This window comes from Haliotis asinina, chromosome 10 (assembly GCF_037392515.1).
Source record: "Haliotis asinina isolate JCU_RB_2024 chromosome 10, JCU_Hal_asi_v2, whole genome shotgun sequence".
In the NCBI taxonomy this organism is placed as follows: Eukaryota; Metazoa; Mollusca; class Gastropoda; order Lepetellida; family Haliotidae; genus Haliotis; species Haliotis asinina.
In genome coordinates this window covers 4,328,694-4,355,516 of record NC_090289.1, presented here as the reverse complement: position 1 = coordinate 4,355,516, position 26,823 = coordinate 4,328,694, and the positions used below count along the sequence as shown (strand labels likewise).

Below are 26,823 nucleotides of genomic sequence, written 5' to 3'. Positions count from 1 at the left end.
ACAACCTGTGGGGTAAACATGATTTCAGCAGCCAATACACCATACTTTACACTTACTTTAATTTAACACCAGAGACCTTACAACCAGGAACATCTGGTGCTTCGCTTTGGTCGAGTCTCCAGGATCAGAAACATCCATTCCACAACTGGCCAGACAGGTGCCCTAGTATCACTAAGTGACATGACGCTTTATGTGCCTTTACGAAGTGTCCACTTGATATTGTACGTACCCTCATGACATAACAGGTGCCTTAATAACATAAACCTGTCACTGTTTGAATGGCACATGCTTTGATATTACCTGTGCTATCATAACGTTCGAGGTATTGACATGACATTAAGAATGTATTCACTATATTACACGAATGCTTAAACGTACATGTGTGTTAATGACATCACATTTAACACTTGAAATTACATGTCTCCATAAACCTGCAAGTGTCTTTATATATACTGGACAAAATAATTTAGCAATAATGGTATTTTTATGATTGGTATTTCATCAGACTGTCAGTGAATAAATAGATCATTCTTCATAATTTCAAAATTTACTTATATTCCTAACTAGTATACATACACCTCATCAAAAATAACGCACCACCCAATATGAATTACCCTAACTTAACAATTTTACCAGTGATGATTTTTACGATAAGTCTCCATCAAAAAACGTTGTTCTGTGCATACTTTCTGCCTAAAGCATGCACCGTGGGGAAATTCACGTGCACTTGAAACGCACGGGTAACAGGCCACCATCTCAACACGAACATGTATGTTTACCCTCAGATAAATTAGGCTGCGTTTTCATCCCCTGGGTGACTTTTCGGTTAAAATGTCACTCAAGGTGTCCATAGGACAAATATGGCAGATCATTGGTATGCACAGGACCGGGATGTCATGCCGTGCTATGTGCCGAGAACTGAATCTAAGCCACACGACGATTAGCAGGTTAATTGCCAAACATGGTGCCACAGGAGAGGACTGGGACCGATCCAGGACAGGGCGGCCACGGAAAACAGATACCAGGGAGGACAGAGCATTGGTTCGAATGGTTAGGCGTAATCCATTCCTCAACAGCAGTGTACAGCTACTGAACCTATGGCGCCCTTTCCATAGACTGTCCACTGGCACTGTCAGGAGACGTCTTCATGCAGTCAGAAAGCCACTACTGACCCCCAGGCACAAACAGGATCGTCTAAATTGGTTCACAGCAAGGCGGGGGAGGAACATTAGATCATGGCGGAGCATTCATTGGTCCGACGAAAGCCGGTTCCTCCTGCACGTTACAGACTGCCGTGCGCGAGTCTGGAGGTCAAGAGGAGCAGCATATCACCAGGGAAACATCCAGGAGGAGGTACCCTTTGGAGAAGGTAGTGTCATTTTGTGGGGTTGCTGTTCCTTTGACTGCAAGTTTGATCTGGTCATCATTCCTGGGAATCTTAATGGACAGAGATACCAGAATGAGATTCTGAATGAACATGTGGTGCCTGATTTTGACAACCACAATCTTCAAGCCGACCTGTCTTCATGGATGACAATGCTAGACCTCATCGAGCCCATGGTGTTCGCCAGTTTCTCAGGAACAATGCCATAGACACGTAACCATGGCCAGCTCGAAGCCCTGAACTCAACCCCCTGGAGCATCTGTGGGACATTGAGGGAACTTCCAGTCAATTCCCTGCAGGAATTGTCCCAGGCTTTGGTGGAGGAGTAGAACAGAATACCATTGAGGAGGATCCGGAGGCTCACTGAGAGCATGAGACGTCAGGTCAGAGTGACCATTGCTGCCAGAGGTGGATACACAAGATATTGAAGACATTTCTCTGTGTGAAACTGTCCCACATAAGATTCAATTTCTATGCACATTCGATGTCTTGTGTTTGTTTAATAACTGTGGGTGGCAATACTTTTCATGGGCTTGTTTTGGCTGGTATTGTTGTCATTAAAAGATGTTGCCTCAAACTCATGTATTACCATTTTTTACAGGCGATATTTGCCAATGAGAACTGAGAAAGATACCTACAGATCACAAATGTCCCATTCAATGGTCTTTGAATACCATTTTCTTTCGCACAGTCATCTTTATGTACCACAACTTTCTTAAAATGTGGGTGGTGCGTTACTTTTTATGAGGTGTATATATGTACATATATTTTCATGTATCCGCATATTATTACATGTGCTCTCCAGACATTGCATGTATCTTTCTTTGATTCTTGGAGACTATACAAAATGATGCAGACTTAAAACAAGGTGTCATAGAGTGTAAATTACATCAGTCTTTCTGCTGTAGATTGCTCAGTCCCTTCACCTGTCTCAAGAGGCTGTTACCATGGTTACAGCTCTTGTACCTAAATAAAAAGAAAATCATTAATAAAGAATAAAACCATTTTAGAGTTTTATGACTATTGTATTCGTTAAGTGTTCCTTCAGTTCCAATCACAGAACCTACTGTTTTGATAAACATAAAGCAAACCAGATAACTAACAAATATAGAAAACTGGAATCAGCTTAACAAGAACTCAAGAAGAGGCCTTACCATGACATATTGTGACAGATGTCTCACCATGGTATATTGAGACAGAGGTATCACCATAAAACAAAACTCAGTCCTAACCAACAAATATTATGACTGGAACCAAGGCCTTAAAAATGGTGGCAAAGGCCCACATAAGAATGCAGAATTTAGAGATGTAAACACAAAAATGACAAAAACTTGCAAATATCCTTGCTATGACCAGGAAATACACATGCAATAATATTCATGAAGGAAGTTCACAGAAATAATGTGAACATATTAAATATTCATTGATGCACTTTATTAATCCCAACATAAACAGTTTGATGCAAGACATATCCGAGTGAATGGTGTATGACAACAGTTTCTTACCTTGAGGCGACCGAGAGTGGAATCAAGTGGATGTTATTGTGAAGAGATTGTGATCCATGCATCATACACAGTAAGCTGTAGTATGTACTTGTAAATGTGTCAGTATTCAACACACTCAAAAACAAAACACACATACAGAAGAGTATCCAAAACAGCTGAAAATAAAGTATTAATTCCTAATTCCTGCATGGCATTGTTCATTACCAAAATGTCAATGTTGACCCAGAACAAAATTTACTCACTAACAAGAATACAACTGAAGTGTTTAAGAGATGACAATGTTTTACTTCCAATCATTAATACAAGTAACATTCTGATATGAGTAATTCCTTAGTTCCAGTTCTTAGCTTGAGGGTCTACCTCACTCTGTTCAGGTTATACAACAGCACAGGGTACTGAGATGTATTGTACCAAAAATGAGAACAAAGATTTGCTTTTCAGCCTGACATACCTATTAATACCAGACTGGCCAATGGACCATATCTTCTAACAATATGTCAGTGAATATTGTTCTACACCAAAGATGTAGCTATTCAGCCAATGCTAGGGTTGAATAATTCAACCTATGACACAGCTGAATTATTCAACCAGTACCATGGCAGTGTTATTCAACCAATTCTATGGTTGAGTTCTTCAACCAGTGCTCAAGTTGGATTATTCAAGCAATGCCACAGTTGAAGTATTTAACCAATGCCACAACAAGGAGAGTTCTATGGATAATACGACTTCTTCAGTGTTGATATGAGCAATGTTTTGGTATAGCTGCTGACATTGTTATCAAGCAAGTGATGGATATATCTGTAGGATTATCCTCATTGTTCCATCACACCAACTTCTAAATGCCGCTCAAAAGACATTAACCAATACCACAGGTGAGTTCTTCAACCAGTTCTATGGTTGTGTTCTTCATTTAATGCCACAGTTGAATTACTCAACCAGTACTGCAGTTCAATCAATACTGTAGCTGGAAATAATCAACCAACACCACAGAGTCACTAATCTGGTCTGGGTCTGACAAACCAGTGGTTGACTACATGAACATCAGTTCTAACCATAAGCCCATGATGACATACTATCTGTCAGGATCTAACACTGGAACTATCCACTCCTCATGTAGTGGATGACCTCTCTAGTCCAATGTGTAGTGTGTTTGCCATGAGTACAAAGTTTGGTGGTTTGATCCCCAGCTGTTTCATACAATGTGTCAATATATGTTAGACTGGAGTCAGAGCAGGGTATCTGTGTTCAGTATCTCATGCTCTAACACTATGAAAGTAGTATTAGTTTGTGTTAGTAAAAGCTTCAGCAGTTAGTTTTTTATACAAATGTGGAGCAATTTCTACACATAGTATCTATTCCGTCTTGAATCCTCCCAGAGCAGGACACACAGAGTAAACTCTAATTATCACAAATTCAAAGGGACCATGAATTCTAGTCTGCCCACTAGCATGTTGTTATATCCTCAATACATGATGCGTATGTTTGTTGTAAGTATCGTCTATTGCATGTGGTTACTTTACAGTAAAACAGAAAAAATCTCTTATAAATCCGTAAGTAGTGCTACATATCAGGAGACACAGGATGTTTTATGTTTCTAATGCACATGACAGCACAACAGTTCCTTTGTTTCCAGACGTTCTCATAAGCTCTGTATTGCTATCGTGAAGAAATCTGGAAAAAATAAACAGTTGTGCTTTTTCACGTGTTCCCTTATTAGTTTCTCTAAGCATAAATTGAGAGTACATGTATCTCAATATCTGTCGCCGGGTATGAGACACATTCAGCATGACTGATTGCTTAAGACATGTAGTGGTGTATTTCATCGAGTTACAGAAGCAGCGAACATACACACACACATTCATTTCCTTTATCTGCTGGTTCTTGTGGAAAAACAATGATAAATGAGTGAGTTTTGTTTTACACCACACTCAGCAATATTTAGCTTATCAAATATGACACTGTTTCAGTTCAGTATACAGAGGATTATAATTAACAGTATTCTTATGTTTGTGTCCGATGTCCCTGTCCTAGATTAGTTCCTCTAGTGTGAGGATGGGAGCTGACAACACACTTGCCACCTTTCATAAACCCACTTTAAACATCATGGTTCTAATCTTCAAATCCTGCACTTGTATCTACTGAGACATATGGGTCATATTGAATGGATATGGAATCTTGGTCTGAAATATCTTTAAACAGAATAAGGTCAGATCAGTCTCCCAAAGTTTGACACAAGTTTCATGAAAACAAAACTCATTTCAAACATGACAGTATTACAAAACAAGCTATGACTAAGACCTAAAAGAATTTTGTGCTTCTGCAAACTCTACCAACCTCTATGAAGGGACTGATATAATATATTTATTGGTGATACATACGAAAAAATGACAGCAGCTGATAATCTAATAACATATAAGAAACACCAAAACTTCAGAGTTGCTTGCCAACCTGTGAGCAGGTGCAAGTGGAACCATAACATCAGTTCTATTAAGTCTTACACAGCCTTCTGAAGTGGATAGGGTGGGTGATGGCCACATCATAGCTGTATCACAGAAGCCCGAATATGTTCAATTATATATTCCAAAAACTAGTTGATTGGACAAGAAATCTTCCATGCTGTCTATGCAAGAGGACACTAAAGCAGTCAGACGGCTAAACACTGAAACCAGTCTAGTTTGTGTACACGCTTCTTTGAGCAACAGTGTTATGGCAGATGCACCAGAATCAGGCTTCACTCATGGATATATTGTGAGTAACAAACACCTTGACCACCAGGCTGCCTGAACAAACCTTTCCATCAACAATCTGGTCAGCTCTTAAGATAAACATGGCATCCAAGACCTTCTCTTCATTGGTGTTGAACTCACTAAACCCAGGGACTGGGATTGAAAACTTTGACAATGGGCAATTTTCAGGATTATTAGCCATTTTCTGAATGTTAGAAGGGCCACTGCACTTGTATCAATAATAAACTTCAAAACCGTAATGAGCCATTTTTTGGTCTAATGTGCCTAATGGTCCATTGCCCCTGCCTTTCCAAGTCCCCACAAACAGCCACAAGCAAGCACATGGTAATTCAAGGGATTCATGACTGGTGTAAATCTGGGATTCAGGAGCACACCAGTGTTATTAGAGAATATCTGGATAAGACCCAGCAGATCCTGGAACTGCCAGGGGATGCAACTGTGTACAGGTAATAATGATGGAGCTGACCACAAGGACTAGTGCCCTGAACATTGATGTGAAAACATTCATAAGTACGTGTCAACTGACTATATATGTACATACATGTTGCAAACACTGATCAGTCCTAGTACCATGCACACATACAATCAACACCACTGAATACCCAGTTCTCTTGAATATATGGATGCTTGTAAATTATATATATTTGTGATGATAGTTTCACAGATATATACCCTAAAAACTACTCTCTCATTATTTCTTGAAAGTCATAAAAGTAATTTCATCATTGATGAATTATTAAATTATACAGATGTTCTTATCTAACATGGATCACAATCTTCTTTCCACATGTCATAAGGCACAGATGATGTTATATTCAACATGCTTTATTCAAAGAAAACATTAACAATTTGGGTAATTTCCATGATTAAATGATGATCATATGAGAAAAATACATTCTGTTTGTATTGGTCTATATAAATTAATATATACATGACAGATACAATATAAAACGTCGAACAAATATTTCAACAGAAATGTTCATGTATATGTACAAACAATAGCCATGGCCAGGAACAGTTTAGATGTACAACCTTCTGCATGTAAACTGTCATACATATGGATCTTGACGCTTTAGAGCATATTCCAGTTAGTAATTATTGAAACACTGACACACTGATATTTTCAATCACAAACTTAGTTAATAAATACTGCATATTAACAAGATCAAGCAGCTGGCGCTCATATATACAACAACTTTTCATGCAACGAAAGTGAAATGACTGACGACTGTGAAGTATGTGAATGACGTGATGAAAAATTGACATTGACGTCATGCGAGTTTTTTCACCTGAAACAAGAAGGGCTTCAAGTTAAATAATTGTTACAGAATACAGAGACTCAGAGTTAATAGTCTGTAAATACACAGTGTTTGCAATGGGTTCTAACTAAAATGTGGACGGTGTAGCGGAGAGTTGGGAAAGCATGAAACATCTTGGGGGGATTTGGGGGCATGCCCCCTACAATCTTATTTCAAATGAACATCCAAACTGTTAGGTAAAAATTGCTAAGTGTCTTTCTTTATGTGTATATAATATAAGAAACTCACAACTATATTCTCTGTACTGCCATTTTTCATTCATGTGCAGAGATAGTACATGAGAAGTAGTTTTGTTGATTTTATACATGAGATGTGTACAATATAAGAGGGATGAGGCAAAAAAGAATTGTGTATACAATAGAAGAGGTTTGAGAATGCAAAACTTTATACATCAGAGGGATCCACATGTCTGCAGTCCAGACTACCTGCTGTATGATTTCATTCTTTGTTGAATATCCATAAAAATTATTCTCACTGTTAATTCATGACAGTTGAACAATAACCTGTAGCACATGCACCCGATCTTCCATTCCCACGTTCCACAGTCATCTTAATCTCTCGAGATTGCAATCAAATTCATTACATTAATTTCATCCTGAACAGAACTATCAACAAAAGACTCAGTTGTATATGATCTAACCCTTTCATTTTCGCTATGTAGTAAAGTAAATTCATAAATACCTTACTGAACAGGTTAATAGCTACATTGCATCTTCCTAATTTACTGTGATTTCCAATAACTAGTGTTTTATCTCATCTCATATGAATTTCTGTGTCATCTGCTGGCCTCATTGCAGTAAAACTGACAAAATGTTACCATGGTTACAAGGTCTGTCCTTGGAAGAAGTAAAGATTGTTTCAGTAAAAATGACAAAATGTTACCATGGTTACAAGGTCTGTCCTTGGAAGGCGTAAAGATTGTTTCACTTAAACTTAGAATTTTTTTGGTGTTTCAGGGACACATGCATGACTTCAAACATTATTCCTGTACATGATGGCATGCCAGCTGAGATTGGAAGGAAGGCCCCTAGTGATGCAGGTACTAGATGTGTAACACTTTAGTGAAACCCACAGCAGTGGTATGGTGTTGACAATCCCAGAAACAAATAAGGGCAAACCTTAACAAGAACCCACTATCACAGATGTCACATGGGCCCAAGGGAAACACGACTTCACAGACGTTTGTTGTGCCTTAGACGACTGAGCCATCTGTGACCTAAATGTTTCACTGAGGTCATACAGTTTATCACAGTCCAGATGAATACCCTTCTCTTACCTTTGTCAAAAATGCCTCACATGCTTCTGTCACAAACTGGTCGATAGTTTGGAAGCCACCGGACTGTTCTCGACTGAGAGCCTGGAATGATTGAATGTGTTTGTTTAATGCCAACAGAAACGTTTCAGTTATCCATGTCTTTTCAACTTCATTTGAGGGGAAAGTTAAAGTTCAAAGGGACACTGAGTTTCTGAGAAACCTTACAATGCTGGAATGTTGTCTAATAACAAAGGATCAAGATGATCTGGAAATCAAAACTCACAACCACCAAATCCTGAAAACTAAGGAACCCAAATTACAAACTGGGACAACTCAATCACACGTGTCCTGTAATACAAGGGTAATACTATATTATGCCCTTCCCTCCCGGCCAGGTTAGATTCCCCACATGGTTGCAATGTAAGAAACCCATTTCTGAAGTTCCTGGCAGTGATATTGTTGGAACATTGCTAAAAGTGGCAAAAAACTAAACTCTCTTTCCACCAATTGTTACATATGCTATGTGAAACATGGAAGAACTGACCAAAGTGCATCAGCATTTAGTCATATTTTCGACTTTTCACTCAAATGATGAGTCTTGTATTTAAGCAATAACTAGCTGATACTAGCATAGGTAGGGGAAGTAGCATGTCTGACCAGTGGCTACCAGTGTTTCAACTTTCATCAATGCTGCAATATTAACAGGCATTGTCACTAACAAAAACATGACCTGACCAGTCAACCTCTCTTGATATCTTGCTCTGTAATTGTTCAAATGCACAAATATTTTCATGGTTCACTTTGATATAAATGTCTTAGTGTATGAAATCTGCAAAATAGTTATAAAGAAATTGTTTATTGAAAAACACTCAAGGGAAGTCTTGAAAGTCAAGAACTGTTCTTGAGATATCTTGCTGAAAATCTTCACATGCAGATTAACATGCTGTAATCTTCAAAGTGTCGCCATGATCTTGAAAATTACGTGAAGCTCACCAAAGTCGACTGGACTGTGCACCTTCCCTAGATGAAACTTGGTGTCAAATACGAAGAAAGTCCAGAGAATGGTGCTTGAGATATCTCGCTACAATCTTAACATGCAGCTTAACATGTAGTCTCTCGTACAGACAATGACATATATATATCCAAGAAAGCCCACGCAAGTCTAGAAAATGTGGCAAGTCTACATTTCCAAAGGTTCTGAAAATAAAGAGTCTCAGGGCTCCATTTCACTATAAAGTTTTTTCAGTAAAATATGTTCATTTCACAGACTAGATGTTAGTCTACTTAACATGCTGAAATCCTCAAAGAGCCATGACCTTGATAATTAAGTGAAGATTGCCAAAAGAGACTGGGCCCTACACCTTCCCTAATAAAGCTTGGTGTTTAATATGGAAAGAATCCTGAGAAACAAAGATTTCAGTTTGGTATTACCTCTAAATTGTACTTGGTAGCATGCTTCTGATAAACATGATAAATGTCTAGTTTGTCAAGATCCTTACTTTCTGATACCCAGCAGTATGACAGTATTACTTACAAAAACACTAAAAGCTACCATCTCATTTAAGAAAATTTCATTTTTTTATGTTTATGGATAATAAAGGTTTGATTTACATTTCTGGAGAAGAGACAAATCATTCATGTCAGGCATGACATATAACATGAGAAGCTTTCACAGGAAAAAAACAGATATATATGAAAAAGACATGGAATGGTGTGAAAAATGTATAACTTTATCAAACTGAACAAGAGGTCATCAATATCCCCTACAATGACAAAATACTCTTCGTGAATATGTCAGTTAGATATGACTATGTCAAATGTTTTGGTGAGTAAATAGCAGTGAGTGAGTTTAATTTTATGTCACACTCAACAATATTGCAGCTGTCTGTATATAAAAGAATCTGGACCAGATGATCCAGTGATTTATATATCAATCTACATAAATGGGATACAATGATATGTGTCAACCAAATCTGTGATTATATTACAAAGTGGCAGGAGGGTATTGAAAGGTTTCAAAGATCTGCTCTAGAAAAGGGCACTACCACCAATTTCAGTTAAAGTCAAACTTGTTGAAATAGAATAAAAATAGTTCATTCAGAAACCCAAAACTACCAAAAGGCACCAGTGCACCACCAGATCTATCTATGTGCCAAGTTTGGTGAAGAAATATTGAAATGATTCAAAGTTCTGTTCTGGACACAGCCTCAGTCATGTTTCAATGGAAACAGCAAGAAAAGTAGCTATCATGAACAGTTTAGAAGACATGCTTCAGAAGTGTGATAGGCCCACTGAAAGTCGGACACACTTCATTGTGCCTTCCATCGTGCCCAACTGTCATCAAAGCATAACAGCCATTCATATAGAGACTTGCCCGTTCAAATGTTGGATAATTTTAGAAACATTGCACCAAGACCCCACAAGAAGATGAATTGACAAAAACATCCACCAGTTCCAGAGTTGAATGCAGGGTCATGTGACATTGATGGAAAGTAAGAAGACGCAAAACCCTTTAGAGTTTAGACAGTAAATTTACAATAACTGCTTCCCCAAATTATGGAGAGATATATTACATTTATAGAAAAAAATACATTAGTATGATTAGTAACCATGGCAACCATACATATGAATACATTACCTCAAACATGTCGCCAGACTTTTCCTAAACAGATAGAGTTGTCTGAGTTTCGTTACCTGAGTTTACTGTTTAGGAAAATGAATATGTATATTTTAAAGAAATAGATAAACAAACCACACTATTATGACTGTGAATGTTTGTGCCAGTCAGCATTGTAGTACAAATGTTGGTTGATAATAATAGCCATGTCAAACATGACTGTACAAACTCATTTTTAACATCTTCAGTGTTAATAAACTGAAAGTGATTATGGTGCATTTGATTTGTTAACAAAGCAGTTTTTTTAGTTTACGTTGTCAAAACCCTAAAACTACAAATTGATCAGACAAGGCCAGTAGCAGACTAATAGTACCACATCTTCGGTATTCTGTCGGTTTAGCCAATAATAGTACAAATATAATCGATAAAAGAAAACTTTTACTGAGTTCGTTTAACATATTTTTTATGTCACATGCATAATCATTCTGTTTAAAATATAATTTACAACTACATTGTGTAAAAACTCATGCCTGATTGTAGCATTTGTCTTCTGGCCATCATCTTGGGCCTTTACAACTGATAATAAACCACAAAAACCACAAAATTATCAAAAGACAAAATTCAGAAAAACTAACTAAACTAATCTGAAAGGTTCACAGGACTATCAGCAATCCAAAGCAATAAAAACTTGGCACCGAATTGGGTGTAAAAATGTTCCAAAGTTCCATAACATTGGATCAGTGTGTTCTTTGTGGTTAACATAAAGCCAAAAGTCACCTTGTGACTGCAAAATATTGTGATGCCCATCACAAAGATTTAGATGATATTCCTGCATTTTAATTGCAAAATTCATAAGTTATAAAGGCTTGTAAATGATTAGGCATCATGAGATATCTCCTAATACAAAATGTAGTCCTATATATTTCCCGCCTGTATTTTGGATAGTTTATGATAGTGCAGCAGTTATTATATTAATCATCATGTAATCAGTTTTGCAGTTATATACAAGTATTATTGGCAACCTTGTTTTCATGTAATTCAGAGTTTTGAAATCTGTTTTTGCATGAAATCTGTCAAAAGATTGTAGCATGTTGTTTGGAGCATCATGACACACTGCCATTCATAAAACATAAGCTAGTGCCATCACATTACACTATAGGCTTAGAGCAGTTGTACTTTGTAAAAGTCAATGTCAACAACGTCAATGTCTAGAACCTTCTGGGCCGAGCTTTTGGTGACATTCGCCATTTTAACTTTGTGACAGCCATTCTCTATGTGGCAATGGGGTTACCACTTCTTTTGACTCAGATTAGTTTTTTGCATCATAAAGTTTATGCAATCTTGTGAATTACACACAGAAGAACCCAGAGTTCTATTTGATGATAATGTCAGGTCACGTTTCAAGCCTGATGTAAATTATGACAATGGGAATTATGTGATTCTAACTGATGTATTCAATATGATGTTCAGCATCATTATTCATGAACAGTGTTTGCAATAGTTTAATTTGCCTTTGGCCTTCAGGGCCTGCTGGTTTTAAAATCTACAGGCCCTGAAAGAAATCTGCAGGCTCATTTTGTCAAAACAGAGACCATATATCTATTATATGGTCTCTGGTCAAACCAATAGAAACAGTGACTACACTCTATACACAATTCCAGACTGTTTCTACAAAATGAATTAGCAAAGTCTAGAGAAAAGGTTTTTATTTGTTAAAGGCTGGTGTTGACATTCTTGAGCAAATGAAGCAAAGCACTGAAATACGTATACCAGGAAGTGAAATAAAAAACAGATAATTTACTGAAGGCCACAAGGGCCTGCAAGTAGTTGAACGAAAACAACTGACACTGGGCCTCCGGGTCGGCGATTATTTCGAACGCTATTCATGAACATGTTTTTTTCCATAAACATACCTTCCTGTGCTCAGATTGCATAAGTGTCTGAGTTATAGTGTTCAACATGTTAGGTGGCAGACACAGTTATGGTACTGGAATGCATTCAATGAATTAATTAGACATAAATAATTGGTCGGTAAAAATAGTCATTTTCCTACAAGATTACCTCCTGAGATAATGTGCTCTACTCTCTACTTCAGTGGTTTCATGTTGTGAAAGTAGATACCTCAAAAGAATAAAGACATAATGGGATGCATTATCTCGTAATTTGATTGGTCTAGAACTGCCATGTGACCATTTTCTCGCACCTATAAATACAATACCATCCATGTTGGGTCATTCTGACTTTGGCAGTCTACAGGGCAGTCTCAAACTAAGGGCAGATAATTTGGCTCAAAAGTTCCCTTTGTCCTTACATAACTCTGACAGCTGATGCTATAAACAGACTGCACTTTTCGAACACAGACAAAAATTATCATTTTAGTACCTGTCTAGTTATTCAGATAATTAAGCCATCACAATATCTATATAACAGTAAACTACCATTGAAGCCATAGGTCATACTTTTATTGCCTTAACACTGGTTCATGCACACAACCGTTAAACTTGAGAGGGATCTACTTGTTGATAAAAAAAGCATTGTGCTGAATTACATTTATACCTATGAATAAGAACCTATTTATTCATTGAAAAGAAGAGTTTCCTGAAACAAGACATAAAAGGTTTATTAGTTTGAATCCCGTCTGCCACCATATACTCACAAATATATCAAAAGCATAAATGGAAAAGTAGTTTATTATCTATACTGTGTTAGGCCAAGCCATCTTTCAGTAACATTCAACTAAACATTCTGTGGTCCAAGGGATATAACTCTAAACTATTAATAATCTGAAAAAATTCCATAGTGGGAAAGTTATCAAAGGCTGCATCAACATGAAAGATATATCATCAGAAAACCTATGAATGGAATGAAGTTTATGCTGAGTCCCCTTCAAAGAAAATCCCTTGAAGTTGTGACACAATGGCTGCCAATCATGCTACCTAGTACCAGAAAACACTGAACTCTACTGATCAAGAGTGAAGTAGAGTATGAGCATCCATAACCTAGGTTGTAGCCAGATGTAGCCAGATAAGTCTTGTACATAAACACTACAAAATGTCCCAGGAAACACTGGACTCACCCGATCAAGAGCAAAGTACAATCCATCTGGGCCCAGGTTGTAGCCAGACTCCATAATCCTGAAAAACATGAATCATTAAATCATAACATCCACTGTTTGTGTTGTGTGACATGGTAACATGTAGCAGACTTGGGTCATCATTGTGTTGTTCTGCCATTGCTGTTGAATCAGAATAAAGTGCTCAATGTAAAGACACATTCCTTGTGTCCCTATACTGGAACTGTTTATTGTGTAATACCACTTTAAACAAAAAACATTCAGCAATACAACATAGAGCTGGAGGGATGTAAATAATTGTCAGGAACAGACAAACCAGTGATGGATGTGGCCTCTTCGTATAACATACAACTAAACCTAGAATAATCTAGTTGGATATGAGGACACATACTTGAATGCAGTCAGGTCACAAATTGTGTCTTACATTCTCAACAGTGACTGAGGGACAATCAGTCCTTGTTCTTTTCCCAAAATGCTACGAACCAGGCTAGAAACAAGCAATTAATGTTGTTTGGTTTTAAATGGTTAGGCTTCAACCCTCTGAGCTTCAGCTCTCCAGGCAGATGTTCTAATGTCTAAATCTCCATATAGTAGTTCTAGAGTCGGTATCAAGTACCATACTACCTCTTGACATCATTCCTGGAGCTACCCAGAGCTGTTCTCAGCTGATCCAGGACAGCATCACACAGAACCTTGTTGGCCTTGCCAGAGTTCTGGGTGTCCAGTGAGCGGAACAAGAGTTCAGACAGCTTTGCATAATCTGGAATAAAATGAAGCACTAAAATAAAAACAACAACATTGTTTGAATGCATGAAAGGTAAGAACTTGTCACAAACCACCCTCAGCTTTTGTGCAGATATGTCTTCTACCACTACATCTGTGAAACCTTACACTTGGCATCCAGTATAAACAAAGAGAATGAAACAAGTGGACATATGAAAAACAAAACAAAAAACAAAAGCATCTAAAAGGAATTGAAGGTTGTGCACACACTTTTGGAGCACATATTTACAAAAGTAAATATCACTATGACATTTGAATAGGCTTAATTGACCTAATCTCATTTTAATTACACTATCAAACCTAGGGCAGAGCTGTTTCAGCTTTGTGTTGGATGTAATTACAAATGTAGGGAACACCTTACTTAAACCAAACACAAATGTATTTGTGCATCTTAAGAGGTCGTTTATTCCTACATTTTATTCTGAGAATATCTCACTGTGTAGAATTTACTGACACTGAACATTTCTGATTGGAACAGATTTAACATGGTGAATATCTCACCTAGGAGAACACAGCAAGTGAACATCCCTGATCGGAACACATCATATGGAACGGCTTCAAAGTCTGTACACTCGATACGCTTACGAAGCTTGGTTGTAACCATAGGTGGCATGTCTCTAATAAAACACAAAGAACAGCATTGTTTAGTTAGAGAACATCTCAACTCTTCTCAAGCCAGTTCTCTACCATATAGTTACTCTGTATACTCACATTATGTAAATGTATATTTGTAAACAGCATGACTGTTGTATGACTGACAGTAGGACAATGACAAACTAGGGTCGATCCCCCCAGCCCCCACAAATCTTGAAATAACAAATCATCTGACAGTTGATTTAAGTCCAACATGAATTGTTTTAGAAGAACTCCAAATTGTTTCCAAAGATATAAAGAAAAATATAAATGGCAAAAATCTTCAAAAGACAGCTGTTTAATACGTCTGCCAAATCTTGTAGAAAGATACTGAACAGTTTTTGAGTTGTGCTCCAGAAACGAAGCCCACCCCTCCCTTTTGAGATTAAGTCTGAATGACAGACTTTGTATCAGATCTGAGTAGTAACATGGTGATACTGACCGACACAGGCTTTGTATGAGGTCTGTGTAGTTTGCTCCATGTACACCTCTCCTCTTCACCCCTTTGCTGTCTGTAAACATAATTGGATTGACAATGTTGTACTTGTATTAACTGACATTGACATTACACTTCTTTTGGTTATAAGACATTCTCAAACAATTAATCAGGTTCACGTTGTTATCCGAGATGACAATATAATACATGTTTGTTGGTCGCACTGAGCTACAGATTCAGGTTCCCACAACAGAACACAATGTATGAAACAAACATTATTCCGTGTTGTTGTTTGGCTGTAATATTGCTAAAAGACAATAGTCACTCCTTTCCATTGATACATCTGGCAAACATCTGATTTGCGAGCTTGGCTTTACAATTCGTATTTATCAATATTTCAGTGACATCACCCCAAATGGAGTTCACACTCTGTATCCATGTTCCAGCAAATCCAGGCCTTCATCATATGTGGGTTAGGGGTATAATGATTCTAATGATATTGTAAATCGACAATAACTGTGGACAGGAAAGTTTTGCTAACACTGCAAATGAACACCAGGCTCAAAACTTTCCCAGCATAATGACATCTCTCATTTTGTTAAGCAGTTGTTCACAGTCCATGTAAATTATGTGATCAGACATGGCAGTCATACTGCCTGTAGGAGGACTTGTGCAGTGCACAGCTAATTGCTATTTCCAGCACTGTATTAGAGACAATTACACACTGCAATCTTAATCCCTGCATATATGACAAAGCCTAGCAAAAACAAATCAGAACTGAAGAAATAAATCATCTTATCTAACAATGTTTACTTGCAAGTTTTTACAAGAGGAGGACTTGCAAAACAAACGTGACAAAGAACTGGCTGGATTGATTCCACAAAACAATGACGACATGGAACTTTGTTAATTTATATTATATAAATACATGTGTGTTATAGTCTGTATTCACTCTAGGAACTAAATACTGATGTGATCAAGGTGTCAGATTTCATGTCAGTATCACACTGCGGAATACAAGAAATAGACTCCAAATATCTTACCAGTCAGGGGAGTAGAACCTGGGCTTAACAACCAGCCCCTAAAACTGAGGGGACTTGGAATTGATTTACTCACTGGCAATTTTCACTTTTCCCAAAATATCATATGCAACCCTGACGTTACTCTCAAACACTGGCCGACTGTGGTGAGTCATCAACAACACATGTCGGGCTCTCTCCACTGCACTGCTCTGTTCCTCCTGGGCTTCAAAACTGAAACAAAGATAAAGAAGGTTAACAATATGTAGATGAACAACTTCTTTATTAGTGAGATGTGGAGTATCAAGTAGTATCAGTTTGTGAAAGTTGCTTGATAACGGTGTTAGAACCTACACTGAAACGTCACTCTCACTGCAGTAAAAAAGTTGTTCATCTATATGTTGTTATCTTTCCTTCTTGCTCCAACTTCTAAATGCTGATCAATGAAGTGAAAGAAAGGTGTTATGTAATGCATGGCCCAGATGAGGTCAATACTCTGGTTCCAGTTCTGAAAAGATTATATACAACCCAGACAATGAGGATTTCTTTGTATGAGCAACAATTCCAGGTAAAGACACTGTCATTAGTAATTGGTAATGTGATGTGGTCACTGATCATTGTCATGATACTGTAAATCATGAAATTTATGTGTCACAAATTTAATACGTGTGAGAGGGTCTGGTGTAAAATGTGTCATAAAATTAAGGCGAAGTCAGGAATTTGTATTGATAATAAAATGTGACACCCTGAACCTTTGATGTTCTTTTTCTTTTCATGCTTGTTATTTACCAAATAACCTGAATTGAGCTTGTTAAGCAATGAATGGAAATGAACTGAAGATGTTTTGATTACGCTGCCACGTTTGATCACATGACTGCTTGCCACTACTTATCTTATGACAACATTATAAAGATTGCAGAATGTTCGGTCTGCTGATGTGCTTGCATGACTTTACAAAATGACCAGTGATTGTAACCAGTGACATGTGACTTGAGATACCAGAAATGAGGAAGTGACCTGTATTGGTGTAATGTGTAGTGTCAATACTTCTGCTATTGTTGCATAATTTGCTGATGAATAAGTTCAGTGGGTATCAGTCAGTGTCACTGAAATGCATCATTATAATAATGAGAGAAGAGCAGAATGCATTTTTCACATTAATAAAATGCTCACATTAATTTCATGATTTACAGTATATAACACGAGGTTTGATCCTCAGCAAACGGTGTAATCTATGTTGATGTTGAAACAGCTGTAGCCTACACATACATCCCGCAGACATCATCAGCACAGAAAACTTCCTGGTTGATACCTGTGATAAGACAGGTCTTTACATACTAGTGAACACTTCCTTACCAAATGATATCTTACCTTAGACTTACGACACCAAAAAGAAAAGGGGACACAAGAAAGACAATCATTATGCAACAGTTCTTTCTGGTAATAAGAATGGCAAGCCCATCCAGGAATCTCCCCTCCATCCAAAATGTCTCCCTAAAAGGCATCCTAATTTACTATTTCTTTGTTTTTGTTAACATGTTGGCCATGAAAAGTATTTTCAGAAATAAGAGTCATACATCAGGAAAATTGATGAACAGATGATGACAATGTCCAGCATTATGTGTAACTTCATCACAAATTCCATGTAACAAGCTCAAAATACTACAGCCACCATTAACATAACACAAGGGTTGGAGTTTAGTATTACAGCACACTATAATGGTTCTTGTTTCATAGTACTGCAGCTTCTTACTGCCTGGGTTGCATGTCCTAGACTCTGCATATTTATCAAAAACAGTGATGAACAGCCCATAAGAAGTGACCCTAGAAGCTATCAATAGTGGATATTCTTGTGATGACATCAAACTGAGAATGACATGTTTACATTGATTGACTACACTGCAACATTTAACACACATATATTTGATGGAAAACCACCAACACTGTCAGTAATACCCTGACAATTAGTCCAAAGTAACCTAAAGGCATCACCACTTACTAATCGGCCAGGAAGTCTATTGGGTCTTCCGGTCTGTTAGATATGATTTTTGCTAGGACATCTTTCACCATGTTTCCAATATTGGTCCTCTCTGCAACAAGTAGTAGAAAATGTCCTTACCATTTCGTGATTTGTGCTTTTCATTGAGTTAGGACTTCTGAAAATAAAACTGATGCCTTGATGTTTTTTCGAAATTGATCTTGGATAATCATTGTCCACAAAATGAAGTTCACATAAAAAGGTTATCCAAATGCCAAAATATTGTGTGCTGCAGTTCATGACATGTTTACAATCATCGTAAGTGGAGGTGTATAAACCACATCATCCAGTGTAGTTAATGCAACAAATATTTTGAACTGTCATCATGCATGCAATAACTACTAACTCTTTACCAGTGTGTTTTAACTGCATGGAATCATCAGCTTTCATTTTTTGCATGTAATTATTGTGCATACTTTTGTGAGTTTTGTGTGTATGATTTTGCGGACATGTTTCATACAAAACGAACTTCCTCCAGGATGATGAAGTTACTTATTATCTTATCGTCTTGACAAGTAGTGAGCATTGTACATAGCGCATGTCACAATGGGTAAAACATGACCTATGCACACGATCCTTGAGTTGGCATGATGGCACATTGTTTGATGTTAATTTGCAACCAGTTAGTGAGAGAATTTGCCGATCGTGATGTTTCTTAGGAGAGTCACTTCTTTAGCGACATTATATACCATGCCATACCATGTTTTCAGGGGAACCATGTTTTCGGGGTACTTCTTTTCCCCGTAATTTCTTGTGTACAGTGACATAACAGCGCCACCTGTAAACACCGTCTCGTGTGCAGAAGCTCCCGTTGCAATCGGAACATAAATGTTTGACATATTCAGTTTTCACGGAAGTTGTGGACTATTTTTGTCAAAGTACAAAAATTCTACCATAGAACATAATGCACTTTGAGAACCTTCGTATATGTGATCATATCTTTTGAAATAATGCTCGCAATTTGTCAAGTGGACCATCATCTGCTTGAGTGAAAAGCCAAACATAACTATCACATAACTCGAATGGAATGTTGCTGATGTAATAAAAAAAACATTGAACACCGTATTGGTAATCTTTTACACATATTTTTTTCATGCAGCAGAATTCGTACCAGGCATGTGGCCTCTGGGTTCATTTAAAATACTACTGCGATGATACTATACTGCGCAGACATGACAAGTTTTATTTTCCCTGCCATGGTGGTCCATGCCGACAAGAAGAATGAATGTGCAAATTGATTGAATAACTTACCTGTAAATATGTTTATTTTTAACAAATTTTAAAAAAAACCCATTAAAATAATCAAGAAAAAATTAACATTTTGTTTGGCTTTTAATTAAGATGATACGTTGTATTTGTTGATTTCTGTGAAGAAGAATGCATCAAATGCGTTTCCGTACAAGGGCCCGTAACACGAAAACATGGTACGTCACTTCTGGCGCTCGTGCTTGCGGACAAGACACAAAATGCATGTTGCATTCAATAATTTGAATAAATTTATAATAGGTGAGGTGATATTTATTTACGGAATTACGGTTTTGATAATCTACTGATACGGAACAATGTTCATGATGATCTTCTACGCTATTACCTCGAAAACAAGTTACCCCATGGTACACGTTCTCGTGGCTGCTCCTCGTAGTTGTACTTTGAAATAACTTATTCATGATGTGAATGAAATCTCAATTTGTATCAACCACAGTTGGCAGTGGGCAAACCATTATTTACGAACTACGAAAAATATACATATACAATATCATTCTGTCATAAAGTGCTAACTGCAAACCTAGGAACTGGCGATCTGTCTCTTGCAACCTCTCTTCAGATGCAGGAACCTTCTTTCTCTCCGCCATTTTTGTTGACACTAGTTACGCTGCAATTTGATTGGTTGCAATGTTTATTACTCCTCACAGAAACCTTTTCATAATGCAGTGTATTGAGTTTACTTGGAAAATGCATCCTGCAATACACGAAAACTTGGCTACATGCTTGGCTATTAGAATACCATTTTATTGATGTTAAAATGATGTTATGTTTCAATGCTATATGTGTCAATGAATAATGTAAAAACCTTGCCAAGCCTCTTTTTCCTGTCCGGCCTATATGATTAGCCCTAATTTTAAAGCCCTTTTGACTTTTTGTCACTGCCCATTTGACTTTCACCTCGGCCCTTTTGACTTTTTCCATCGACCCTTTTCACTTGGCACTTTCCGGCCCTTTTGTCCTTCGGCTCATTTGACCAGTTCCCACTTACGGCGTTTACATGTATATATTATGCACACGTATGCACGCACGCACACGCACACGCACACGCACACGCACACGCACACGCACACGCAAGGGTCCTAGTTAAAACGGCCACACGTCAAAATGACGTCAAAAAGTCATTATGGCCACAAAACCCTAGTCAAAATGGCCATACCAAAAAGTCAAAATGGCGATACATATTATTACTATTTTGAAACGCTCATAACATTTTCCCATGTTGTATTATTCGATATCAAGGAGTAAACACGGCAAAAGAAGTTATATCAGACAAAACGGAATGTTTATTACACATCAACAAATTCTATTTTGAAAAAATAACAAGACATACGGTCTCCTGAAAACCTATGCCACGAAACTTTGATTTGGAGATAATGGACTCCAAACACTGAAATCCAATTTTCGTACCACCGCTCAGACACAATAACACATAATCTTAAGAATGACAGTCAAAACTCGTTTTTCTTCCAAAAAGTGGAACACTCTGGTTTTCAGGGAACGACATACATATTTGTATGTACGTTCTTCATTCCTGTACATGCAGTTTTGTACTAGGTTGTCACCTACAACATCGTTAGTCAGCATTTCAACTATGGAGCGTAAGAGTCCTGTAGACTCCTGTGAAAAATAATATACCTGGCTGTTGTTTATATTTATTAACGCAAACATCTATTGTATTAATCAAGAAAACATTGCAAGAATAATTCAACAGCTCAAAGCTTTAAATATGAAAACACCTCTAAGTACAGGATAAAAAGAAAATATAAAAAAATATATATATTAATACTAACAACCTCAAAGCACCAACAGAGAAATCATTTCAAGAACAATGCTCATTAATATGAAAAAATAATAACGTGTGGCCATTTAGACTTTTTTTATTTTGGCCACTTGGACTAAGGCCTTTTTGACCTGACCTTTTTGACACATAACACCTCATCGTGCATGTATGTTCTTGTAAATAGCGTGAATGAAAGCCATCATTGTCACGAACCATTCAGATTACATTTTATATGCTTTGATGATTTTCGCGACTTTAATGAAAGAAACCTCAACATCATTTTATCACATCCATTTTAACAGGGATAATCTACAACTGTATATAGTCTCCCTGGTTTTAGGAAGGACGTAAACCCATCCCTAAAACATGTCCACACCCATTTGTGACTGTTTGCGCTGATGAACAAAACTTAGAAATAATTTTGCTGTCTTGCATCTGTATTTGTAGTAACAGTGGTTTACAATTTAAATCCTCCATCATTATCAAACATGTTTTTGTGGTTTTGTTTTTGTTTTTTGTTGTTTTTTTTGTTCTACAAATAATACGCTTACCCGTGGAAAGCAGAGTGTTACATGATATTATTCCAGATAGGATATTACTAGAAGCCGTTTATATGTATATATAGCTACACGCTCTTTCCTTGGATCTCCTCACAATGCATGAAGTCCAGCTGTTGTGGACGTGGAGATCACTGTTCACCCTTGATAATCTGACTTATTTTGGAAGACCGGTTACTGTTGCACACAGGCGAATATCAAGCATGAAATCAACGTAAGGTTGCCACATTTCTTTGTTGTTTGTTGGTTACGCCTGAGCCCTGACCACTGAAAAGGAGAAAATATTGTTTAAAGCAATCGGATGGAGTCTGCTGGGACTTAAAACCCAAGTTAACAACGTTTAGACAACATTATAAATCACCATTAACCATAGTAAGGTTCCTCCCTTGGGACCGTTGGGCCTGGGGATGCTTTGAAAGCCTATCCATCTATTGCAATTCAAGATTAAGCCGTAGTAGGAATAGTATACCTTCAGGCAAGTGGCCGTAGGTATGCAGAACAGGGACAATTATTTCATTATACTTCAGCCCCATTTGAGAATACCTCCACAGGCCTCTTCAGTTACAATCAGACCTTTTGGATAGTGTTAGAATCCATCCATGACGGCAATTTCATTGTATCTATGGAAACTCAATAAATTAAAGAACATGTGCTATTGGAACGACACTCGTGGTTCTTTCTGTGACGTCTTAAATTGTCTCAGGGCGTGTCGCAAATGTGTGAAGATCCACCAAAATAGACTTTTTCCCGCACTGAAATGGCACTGAAGTTAGGTATTTTATGATTCCTCGAGATCAAGGCAGAGTAGTGCGTAGTAGTGTATCGGCTTATCTGCCCCCTCGAGTGCTTTCGCCAAAGGGTTTATTCCTCATGTGGTTGTTGGGGTTGCATTCGCTCGTAATCCGGGTTCAGTTCGCCACATGGACAGTGTGTGAAGCCCACCCCTGGTGTCCCCAACCGTGATATTGCGGGAATATTGCTCAAAGCAGGGAGACTATATAGAGAGGGAGAAGAAACTCCCCGAAAAGGCCCAGAACGTATGTCTCGGCTCGTTACGTAACCAATGTGGCCAATATGTAGCCCGGTATATTTTCATCAGTTGATTAAATTCGCTGAGTGTTGTGACAACTGGAATCCTACATGTAGTAGATAAGTCAACTATTTTGTCACTTCAGCTTAAGTCAAATAATTGGTACTAATGTAATTGGTATTTGGACAGTAGATTTGAAGCAAAGCTTCAAGTCGGTATGTTATATAGCTCGATCACAGGCTTCCATTCTCGATTCACTGCGAAGATAGACTAAAATGTGCCGGTAAAACCTTCTTTCACACATTCGTTTCATTTTTAGAAAGGAAACATGCCTTTAGATGAAATGTATTTGCAAGTAATAGTGATAGTTTTATGACTAAGAAAATTATTATGGTGTATTTGAGGTGTGTGAAAAACATGACATATCGCCGATCTGTTCTGATCCGCCATAGAAATGCCACACGCAGTTGTTTGAGTGTTTCTAATTATTTCTTTAAAAACATCTTTCACACACACCTTTAATTCTAATGAGGTCAATATGCTATCAGGTGAAATGTGTTTGCAAGTAATAGTGATAGTTTCATAACCTAAAAAAAGAGTGTATGTGAGGTGTGTGAAAAATATGACGTATTGCCGATCTGATCTGATCCGCCACTGATGCTTGTGATGTTTGAGGGTTATAGTTCTATAACTTCTTTCTTTCATGTTGATGTTATTATTTGACAAAACTGGAAAGGTGTTTACAAAGCTTTGTGATAGTTTTACACTTTCTGTTTTTGAGGTGTGTGTGTGTGTGTGCGTGTGTGCGTGTGACAGTGTCAGTTATTTTTTGTTAATGTCCATTCCATTCCCGACATGCAATATCTGAATTAATGATTAATGTATACAAAAATGTCTCAAAGTAGATTTCAACTAAGCTGATGTTAACACATGCGTTCTCGCGATACTTGTGCGTTCTTTAACATATTTTGGGAGGGAAGGCCACGGTGTATTATTTATTGTTTCACTCATTCACATATACTTCTTTCTTTTATTATTTTTCTTTATTTATTTAATTCATTCAGGTATAAATCTTGCTCTTAATTCTTACTATAATTCATTCATTCACTCATTGCAAAACTCCGACTGATACAATAAACTGGATGAAGTTCTGTTAAACACAGCTAAAGCTGCGTTGCACAGCGGCTTGTATTGCTGAAAATAAAATATCCTGGGTCCATCAAGCCTACACTGACATCCATATACATATAAAGAAGGATCCTGAAAATAAAACATCCAGGGTCCAACAAGCCTACACTGATATCCATATACATATAAAGAAGGATCCTGAAAATAAAACATCCTGGGTCCAACAAGCTTACACTGATATCCATATACATATAAAGAAGGATCCTGAAAATAAAACATCCAGGGTCCAACAAGCCTACACTGACATCCATATACATATAAAGAAGGATCCTGAAAATAAAACATCCAGGGTCCAACAAGCCTACACTGATATCCATATACATATAAAGAAGGATCCTGAAAATAAAACATCCTGGGTCCAACAAGCTTACACTGATATCCATATACATATAAAGAAGGATCCTGAAAATAAAACATCCTGGGTCCAACAAGCCTACACTGACATCCATATACATATAAAGAAGGATCCTGAAAATAAAACATCCAGGGTCCAACAAGCCTACACTGACATCCATATACATATAAAGAAGGATCCTGAAAATAAAACATCCTGGGTCCAACAAGCTCACATTGATATCCATATACATATAAAGAAGGACGCAGTGTAGGCTTTATATCCATATACATACCTGCTACTGTCGTATAACGATCTCATGAGAGAGTACAGGGGCTTGTATTGCTGAAAATAAAATATCCTGGGTCCAACAAGCCTACACTGATATCCCTATACATATAAAGAAGGACGCAGTGTAGGCTTGTTGGACCCAGGATGTTTTATTTTTAACAAGCCTACACTGATGTCCATATACATATAAAGAAGGATCCTTCTAACTATCCATAGATTTTTAAATTAATTTGATCCTAGCTGATGCATAAAGATATTTGCCTAAAATTCAGAGAAAGTGGTTGTTAAAGATGTAAACGAAACTAGTACTTCTACTGAAGAGAGGAAAACAAGAAGGTTTTACATTGTGTTTGTTTGTTACAATACAGAATATCATTATTCACCATTTTTCAGTAACTTGTGATTAAGTGTCATGTGCCTTGTCTCTTGCATTTAACCACAACATATTAAAATCGGTCCAAAGTCTCTGGTGGGAAGTTTTTCTTTCCCTGCAAAATCAAATATGATGAAAGTGTCAACCCTTGATGGAACCTTCCGTTTGAAGGCAGGCACAGATCAGAACTGGGATATCTGGTATTCTGTGATTTCCTAAAATCATTTTTCATGAACGAGACTGGGCTACTTTTGGTCCCTTTACAAGTGTGGAGAACAATGATCTCCTCATGTTCAAGCAGCTTCAAAATCCTCATCAAATCTGTGTCAAAATCTGTGTCCTTACCATTATTTTCCCAACTGTCCATTGAAACTGAAGGGTTGTCTGACTGGTACTGAGCTACCTGTTGTTCTTTGATGGCCTGGATCAGCGATTATTCAGACATGATGCTGCTTCAACATTACTGACAGTGTCTCTTCCTGCCAACACATGTACCACTGTGATTTAAGCTGTATGGCCTAACATTAGCCACCAGGGGAAGCTAGGTAGAGCTGTGTTCGATTCCCCAGTGGTACAATGTGTAAATTCTATTTCTCGGCTCTCACCACCACTACCACCACCACCACCACCACCATCATCACCACCACCATCATCATCATCATCATCATCATCATCATCATCATCATCATCATCATCATCACTAAAGGATACTCATTTATTTTAGAATGAATACTATCTGGCTGCATTATCAAATACTGTTTGGTTGCAGTATCAAAATACTGCGTATTTGACAAACATAATCGCTAACAATTTTTTTTCATGAGTGGGGCCTTTCAATATAGAGTCTGTCTTGCTTGACAACAGCACCACAATCATTTGGTTGACAGCAGTACAAGAATCTGCATCAAAACGCACGACTCTAAATAAAAGGTGTTATCCTTATTATAGTGTGTAATTATTGCATTCCACTCAAAGAAGGTACTTTTGGCAATGTTCTACATTTATAAATGACTCCACTCAAAGAAGGTACTTTTGGCAATGTTCTACATTTATAAATGACTCCACTCAAAGAGGGTACTTTTGGCAAAGTTTTACATTTATAAATGACTCAACTCAAAGAAGGTACTTTGGGCAATGTTTTACATTTATAAACGTTAATTCATGAATGTGGATTTGATGAAACAATCCAAGAAAG

At 37.5% G+C, this 26,823-nt stretch overlaps 1 protein-coding gene across 2 annotated transcripts; it reads right to left on the bottom strand.

Annotated features, from left to right (window-relative positions):
• Nucleotides 1–2,253: 2,253 nt before the first annotated feature.
• LOC137298166 (tubulin polyglutamylase complex subunit 1-like) lies at nt 2,254–20,672 on the bottom strand. Of its 2 annotated transcripts, none has more exons than XM_067830311.1 (9): nt 20,596–20,669; nt 18,771–18,861; nt 16,869–17,005; nt 15,759–15,828; nt 15,185–15,300; nt 14,525–14,660; nt 13,904–13,961; nt 8,232–8,312; nt 2,254–2,350 (listed from the first exon to the last, which is right to left on the bottom strand). In XM_067830311.1, the coding sequence occupies exons 1-9, from the start codon at nt 20,660–20,662 to the stop codon at nt 2,336–2,338; spliced, it is 771 nt and encodes a 256-aa protein (XP_067686412.1). In that variant the 5' UTR covers nt 20,663–20,669; the 3' UTR covers nt 2,254–2,335. The 2 variants fall into 2 exon arrangements, with proteins under 2 accessions (XP_067686412.1, XP_067686411.1); XM_067830310.1 differs by lacking the exon at nt 2,254–2,350 and adding an exon at nt 6,446–6,925 and having other exon boundaries at nt 20,596–20,672.
• Nucleotides 20,673–26,823: the final 6,151 nt, after the last annotated feature.